The sequence below is a fragment of the Crocuta crocuta genome, unplaced genomic scaffold (assembly GCF_008692635.1).
Source record: "Crocuta crocuta isolate KB4526 unplaced genomic scaffold, BGI_CrCroc_1.0 scaffold376, whole genome shotgun sequence".
NCBI classification, from domain to species: Eukaryota; Metazoa; Chordata; class Mammalia; order Carnivora; family Hyaenidae; genus Crocuta; species Crocuta crocuta.
Genome location: NW_027527388.1, coordinates 4,316,454 through 4,324,544, shown reverse-complemented (window position 1 = coordinate 4,324,544; position 8,091 = coordinate 4,316,454). Strand labels below are relative to the sequence as shown.

The 8,091-nt window shown below is 38.6% G+C and overlaps 1 protein-coding gene across 1 annotated transcript in view; it reads left to right on the top strand.

Moving 5' to 3' along the window:
• Positions 1 to 8,091, top strand: part of DIAPH3 (diaphanous related formin 3) — a 500,871-nt gene that overhangs the window by 140,566 nt on the left and 352,214 nt on the right. Inside the window, exon 8 of the mRNA XM_077752451.1 lies at positions 6,511 to 6,647. Within this exon, the coding sequence (XP_077608577.1) occupies positions 6,511 to 6,647 (137 nt within the window). The remainder of the gene's footprint in view (positions 1 to 6,510; positions 6,648 to 8,091) is intronic.

Below are 8,091 nucleotides of genomic sequence, written 5' to 3'. Positions count from 1 at the left end.
CATAGGTGCTTTGCTTCTGAAGCCAGCCCCCTTCCCAGTGTTATCTCTGCTACTGGGATTAGCTCACCATAGGTAGGTAGTTATGGAGCATCAGGATTCATGCCCTATTGAACATCCTGCCCAAGGATTTAGGGTATTCACCTTCCCCTACCTAACACTTTTCCATTGGCTTGACGTTCTATCTGTTAGGTAATAATGGGCCTCAAGTAGAGTGCAAATGGAACTTGGCTTTAGTCCTTGATTTAGAACACATGAGTTTTCATATAAACCAGAGTGGGTCCTTGGTATTCAGTAGAGACACACCTTAGACCTTCCAGAATTTGTCACCGCCTCTCTAACGTCCTAACAGGCTTCATTTAATGCACTTTAAATGCTAGCACTGGTAAGTTGATTATTTCTTTCCCAGAGTCTGTAGTTTTTGTTTGTTTTGCTTTGTTTTTTTTACGTGATTGAACAAGAGTAATTTTATCGAAGTAGGCAGCAATTCTGTCTTTTGTTCTAGATACTCATTAGTGGTAATCTGGCCTCATTACAGTCTTGAGGTGAGCACTACGCGTTTTTATGTTAACAAAGTCAGAATACTGCCGATGATGGAACTTTGGGGTTTAGGAAGTGCTAGTCAAAGTTCTGACTTCAGAGAATGTTCATATTCTGCTCTCTACACATAATGGTTTAGAGCTAGAGGACTTCGCAGAGAATGTAGGTAGTATCACTTGGAGAAAATTGGTATGAGTTGCCTTGAGTATTTGGAGGAGCCATGGGACTCTGATTCCAGACGGGCCGCCTTTGGCTAAGGACATACAAGAGGGTGGGAAGTGAAAGGGGAAATGCTTTACTCAATCCTCTGGTTTCTTAGGACAGAGCCAGCTCTTTGGTACTTGGTGATCATTGGCTGATTGACTTTTTGAATAGGATCTAAGTGGTATTTTATAAACCTCTGGCAATTCCCTGTGCTGGTTATTGAAGAATATTATAGTCCTTGGACCCACGCTTACTTTCTCTTTCTTTCTCTTTCTTTGTTTCCAGTTAGAAGACAGCCCAGGGCATCACAAAAGGGATCATTTCCTGACTGGCTTAGCTATCTATGTGTAAACTTTTCTCTATCACCAACAAGACTGAGATGCTCTCAGAAAAGCATATCCTGTGCCCTTGGCCCTTCTGCCTGTGCTGTTTCCTTGGTACCTGTGTTCCTATGCAGTTTAAAGCAAATGCAGTGTTTTCAGCACAGCGTGATGGCTTCTTTATATAAATGGCATATAAATGATAGGAAAATTAGAAATAAGACTTCGTACCATTCATAGCATTTGGGTGTAAGCTTGCTATAGATTTAACTTTGATACTTATATCTAGTGTTCACTTTGAGTTAAGCCGTAGTTCATAGGCCTGTAATTGGGATTAAGATCCTTTTTAGTGTTCAGTAGTAATTCTAATCAACCAATTTCTCACTCTTTAGAAGGATCCTTTGGGATGCAGAGAAGATAAATCGTATTGTTTTACTGCTTCTATTTATCCTCTGTTATTTGATACTTATCTTCCATAGATTGTAAGTGGGCCCTAAGAGATGTATACATCCTTAAATCAAAATGCGAAGTCATTAACATGACTCCTTATCTTCTAATTGGATGTGACATCCTGGCAGTAGCAAACAAACTTTATCCTGGTCCACCATCATCTCATTTATGTAATGTGTTTACAACTACATTGTCTTTCTGATGATAAAATACCAATCTGATTAGAGTACCTATGCTCCTTATGGCAGTTTCTACACGGGATCTGTCCAAATCCTCTTCAACTTGTGCCCATTTTATGAACTCAGTGTTACTATCTAGGTCTGTGTTATGTAATATGGTTACCACCTGTGGCTATTGAGCACTTGAAAGGTGGTTTGTCTGAACTGAGATGTGTAGTAAATAAAAAATATGCACTGGATTTTGAATACCTGTTTTTTTCTTTCTGTCTCATTAATAAATGTTTTATATTGATTATGTTGAAATGATAATATTTTAGATATACTGGATTAATTTTACTAAAATATTTTGTGTTTGAAAACTTGATATTATGTGGGTGGTTTTCATTATATTTCTCTGGGTTAGAGCTGATCTGTGTATTGTGTGGCATATCCCTTACCACCTGTCCTTCCCAGGCAAGCTCCCTGTGGCCTCAGTGTCTGGTACAAAAACTGACTATTTGTTTTGTATGTTTCTGTTGGGAAGTCTCAATTTTCCTCACTGCTTCTCCCTTTCTCCAGTTGGTTACTTAGCTTTCTGAATAATTATCAGTCATGCTGTTGTCAAATCACCTTTGAGGAGTTATGTTTGGTTGCTATCATAGTGTTTGATGTGAATAATTTTATGAATTTTTTTCAAGATGGTATACATTCCTTATATTTCCTGGCTTGTACAAAGTGAAAAAATAGATTATCCTGTATACTTTTTTAATAACTGTACTTCCTCTAGGGCACTATTTTTTTTTTTTCCGTAATAAACTGCTAACATTTAACCTCTTATTTCCAAAATATTATAGTATGGCTTNCACACACACACACACACACACACACACACACACACAGTATGAGAGGGGAAGGGGCAGAGAGAAAGGGAGACACAGAATCTGAAGGAGGCTCCAGGCTCTGAGCTGTCAGCACAGAGCCTGATGCAGGGCTTAAATTAACGATCTGTGAGATCATGACATAAGCCAAAGTTTAATGCTTAACTGACTGAGCCACCCAAATGCCCCAGTATTTTGTAATCCTTTTTGTCTTATTTATTTTTCAGCATTTTCTTGAACTAAGTTTTCTGTTTTTACCTACCTAATAAGATTGTTTTCACCTCCCTGTCTTCTCTAATCAGATATGATTTTCTTTCTTTCTGGTTTTTTTTTTTTTTTTATGTTTTATTTTTTGAGAGAGTGTGAATGGGAGAGGGGAAGAGAGAAAAGGGAGAAGAGGATCTGAAGTAGGATCTGCACTGATAAGCTGAAGGCAGCAAGCCCATTGTGGGGCTCGAACTCCCTCAACTGACTGAGCCACCCAGGCGCCCCTGCTATGATTTTCAGGGGGAATAGCTGATGTAGAAATCCTCTTTATATTGTTACATATCCACATTTTTTTATATTTGAATTTATCTGTAAGAATTAGTTTTTAGTTAGATTACATATTCTTTTGTACTATATGTCTTAAATGAAGAAAGTGGATTTTTCTACGCTGAGGATGTAATATTGCTTTAGAAAGGCTCCTTGTAAATTAAGAATATAGAATTGGAAATTTCACTGGTCATAAGGCTAGCAGTAGATAAAACCCAGGAACATGTTTTTAAACTAAAGGGTCATGTGGATCATTCTTTGATTTTGAGAGGAATACCATGATTAAAGTGAGATGAGGTGGTGTATGAAAGAATATATTCCTACCTGAGACTGACTTGGGGAGGGAGTTGACTTTATGTATTTAAGTTCTGATACAGTGCATTCCCTTATAATGGATGGCTTTTGCTTACAGTTTGTATCTGTGAGCTGGAATCTATTGCCATTTGTGTTGATGGCTATCACCTGTGCTAGTAAGAATAAAAAGTTACTGATACTTGAAGTTACTATTATATTGTCTGAATTCTAAACTTAATATACGAAATAATTTTTTCGGTAAAGGCTCCACCCCCCCCGTCAAGATTCAAGATTCATTGATGGTTTTTCATTTATCTCACTGTGTAGTCTTTATAAGAGTTTATTAAATAATGAAAAAAAACATAGGCTCTGAGAGGAAAAAAAATGGTACCTTGTTAGGCACTAGTAATTACATAATTACTGAGTAAATCTGGTAACAGATGAAAGTGAATTTCTTAAACCACTCAATTGGACTAAATCGTATTTTCTAAATGGAAAAGGATTTTGAATATTAGGTGAAAAAATAAAATGATGAAAAATTAAATATATTTAAATTAAAAGGTGGTTAGCACAGGGTGGTTAGAACCAAAGGNCCCCCCCCCCCCCCAAATTCATAGGTGCTTTGCTTCTGAAGCCAGCCCCCTTCCCAGTGTTATCTCTGCTACTGGGATTAGCTCACCATAGGTAGGTAGTTATGGAGCATCAGGATTCATGCCCTATTGAACATCCTGCCCAAGGATTTAGGGTATTCACCTTCCCCTACCTAACACTTTTCCATTGGCTTGACGTTCTATCTGTTAGGTAATAATGGGCCTCAAGTAGAGTGCAAATGGAACTTGGCTTTAGTCCTTGATTTAGAACACATGAGTTTTCATATAAACCAGAGTGGGTCCTTGGTATTCAGTAGAGACACACCTTAGACCTTCCAGAATTTGTCACCGCCTCTCTAACGTCCTAACAGGCTTCATTTAATGCACTTTAAATGCTAGCACTGGTAAGTTGATTATTTCTTTCCCAGAGTCTGTAGTTTTTGTTTGTTTTGCTTTGTTTTTTTTACGTGATTGAACAAGAGTAATTTTATCGAAGTAGGCAGCAATTCTGTCTTTTGTTCTAGATACTCATTAGTGGTAATCTGGCCTCATTACAGTCTTGAGGTGAGCACTACGCGTTTTTATGTTAACAAAGTCAGAATACTGCCGATGATGGAACTTTGGGGTTTAGGAAGTGCTAGTCAAAGTTCTGACTTCAGAGAATGTTCATATTCTGCTCTCTACACATAATGGTTTAGAGCTAGAGGACTTCGCAGAGAATGTAGGTAGTATCACTTGGAGAAAATTGGTATGAGTTGCCTTGAGTATTTGGAGGAGCCATGGGACTCTGATTCCAGACGGGCCGCCTTTGGCTAAGGACATACAAGAGGGTGGGAAGTGAAAGGGGAAATGCTTTACTCAATCCTCTGGTTTCTTAGGACAGAGCCAGCTCTTTGGTACTTGGTGATCATTGGCTGATTGACTTTTTGAATAGGATCTAAGTGGTATTTTATAAACCTCTGGCAATTCCCTGTGCTGGTTATTGAAGAATATTATAGTCCTTGGACCCACGCTTACTTTCTCTTTCTTTCTCTTTCTTTGTTTCCAGTTAGAAGACAGCCCAGGGCATCACAAAAGGGATCATTTCCTGACTGGCTTAGCTATCTATGTGTAAACTTTTCTCTATCACCAACAAGACTGAGATGCTCTCAGAAAAGCATATCCTGTGCCCTTGGCCCTTCTGCCTGTGCTGTTTCCTTGGTACCTGTGTTCCTATGCAGTTTAAAGCAAATGCAGTGTTTTCAGCACAGCGTGATGGCTTCTTTATATAAATGGCATATAAATGATAGGAAAATTAGAAATAAGACTTCGTACCATTCATAGCATTTGGGTGTAAGCTTGCTATAGATTTAACTTTGATACTTATATCTAGTGTTCACTTTGAGTTAAGCCGTAGTTCATAGGCCTGTAATTGGGATTAAGATCCTTTTTAGTGTTCAGTAGTAATTCTAATCAACCAATTTCTCACTCTTTAGAAGGATCCTTTGGGATGCAGAGAAGATAAATCGTATTGTTTTACTGCTTCTATTTATCCTCTGTTATTTGATACTTATCTTCCATAGATTGTAAGTGGGCCCTAAGAGATGTATACATCCTTAAATCAAAATGCGAAGTCATTAACATGACTCCTTATCTTCTAATTGGATGTGACATCCTGGCAGTAGCAAACAAACTTTATCCTGGTCCACCATCATCTCATTTATGTAATGTGTTTACAACTACATTGTCTTTCTGATGATAAAATACCAATCTGATTAGAGTACCTATGCTCCTTATGGCAGTTTCTACACGGGATCTGTCCAAATCCTCTTCAACTTGTGCCCATTTTATGAACTCAGTGTTACTATCTAGGTCTGTGTTATGTAATATGGTTACCACCTGTGGCTATTGAGCACTTGAAAGGTGGTTTGTCTGAACTGAGATGTGTAGTAAATAAAAAATATGCACTGGATTTTGAATACCTGTTTTTTTCTTTCTGTCTCATTAATAAATGTTTTATATTGATTATGTTGAAATGATAATATTTTAGATATACTGGATTAATTTTACTAAAATATTTTGTGTTTGAAAACTTGATATTATGTGGGTGGTTTTCATTATATTTCTCTGGGTTAGAGCTGATCTGTGTATTGTGTGGCATATCCCTTACCACCTGTCCTTCCCAGGCAAGCTCCCTGTGGCCTCAGTGTCTGGTACAAAAACTGACTATTTGTTTTGTATGTTTCTGTTGGGAAGTCTCAATTTTCCTCACTGCTTCTCCCTTTCTCCAGTTGGTTACTTAGCTTTCTGAATAATTATCAGTCATGCTGTTGTCAAATCACCTTTGAGGAGTTATGTTTGGTTGCTATCATAGTGTTTGATGTGAATAATTTTATGAATTTTTTTCAAGATGGTATACATTCCTTATATTTCCTGGCTTGTACAAAGTGAAAAAATAGATTATCCTGTATACTTTTTTAATAACTGTACTTCCTCTAGGGCACTATTTTTTTTTTTTCCGTAATAAACTGCTAACATTTAACCTCTTATTTCCAAAATATTATAGTATGGCTTGGAAAGAATTATGAGTGAAGAGAGGAGTCTTACTCTGTTAGCCAGAGCCATCGATCCCAAGCACCCAAGTATGATGACAGACGTGGTTAAACTTCTCTCTGCAGTATGCATTGTAGGGGAGGAAAGCATGTAAGTCTTCTCACTCATTTCTCTAATTATATAACGGTATAATTTGATTTACTTAATGTTTTCATTATTCTCTCTTAGACTAGAATTTACTGTTAATAAATGAAGTATTACTTAAGCAGCGGATTTAGATTCATAATTGGCTGAACAGGAAGGTTTGAGTAATAATTATTTCTTAATCAGTATAATAGTTATGGGCTGACCTTTTTCTATGAAAAACTTATTTACTCATCGTATTTATTTTAAGCTGTTCTGAATTCAAACCCCAAATAAAAATTCTGAATGAAGACTTAAAGAAATATGCCAATGGATTCTGTTTCTTAAGTCATTTTTGTTTTCCAGATAGAGTTAGTTCAAACTGTAGGTCATGCATTGTCCCTTATAAAACCAAACATCATAGTGTTTGAAAATCTGTTTGTAAGGCAGATTTTAAAAGTGCTATATGTGGGGCACCTGGGTGACTTAGTTGGTTGAGACTTGGACTCTTGATTTCAGCTCAGGTCATGATCTCAGGTTCCTCAGGTTCATGGGTTTGAGCCTTCTCTCCCCCTTTGGGCTCTGTGCTGGCAGCCTAGAGCCTGCTTAGGATTCTCTCTCATTCCCTCTCTCTTTGCCTCTCCCTCGCCCATGCTCACACTCTCTTACCCTCAGAATAAATAAACTTAAAAAAAAAAAAAGGTAAAAGTGCTATATGCAATAGCACTTTACTGGTTGAGGGTACATAGTCTTTGACCATAAAGTATATCCTGAAGTTTTAACCTGTAAACACATTATCCACATATATCAGGGTTGTAAGTAAAAGACCATTGCTATATACATATGAAAAGATAATTGTAAAGATAACCCCCCCTTCTTTTTTGATAGGTTGGGATTCTTATTATAGGTAGCATTTAAAAATTATTTAAAATACCTTTTAAAAAGGGTGAAGATATAAGAACCGAACAACCGACAGAATAAACAAATAGCCCTTTCATAAAAGCTAAGTAGAGAGGCCTGTAAGCAAGCCTGCACACATCTGAAAACTGTGCTTGTAGTGACCCTGCCGGGCCCGGTGACTGTTGAGCTGCTCAGTGTGGACAGTTGGAGAGTCAGCAGGCAAGACTCAGGGCCTGCCCTTGACTGCGCGGGTAGCTGCAGTGTGTATCCGCGGACAGGGACCTCCCCCCTCCTTCTCCCACTGCACGGGTAGCTACCGTGAGTACCATGGACAGGGACCTCCCCCCCACCTCCCACTGCATGGGTAGCTACCTTGAGTATCTACGGACAGGGGCCTCCCCCCCTCCCCCTTCTCCCACTGCACTGGTAGCTACCATGAGTACCACGGACAGGGGCCTCCCCCCCTCCCCCCTCTCCCACTGCACGGGTAGCTACCTTGAGTATCTACGGACAGGGGCCTCCCCCCCTCCCCCTTCTCCCACTGCACGGGTAGCTACCATGATTACCATGG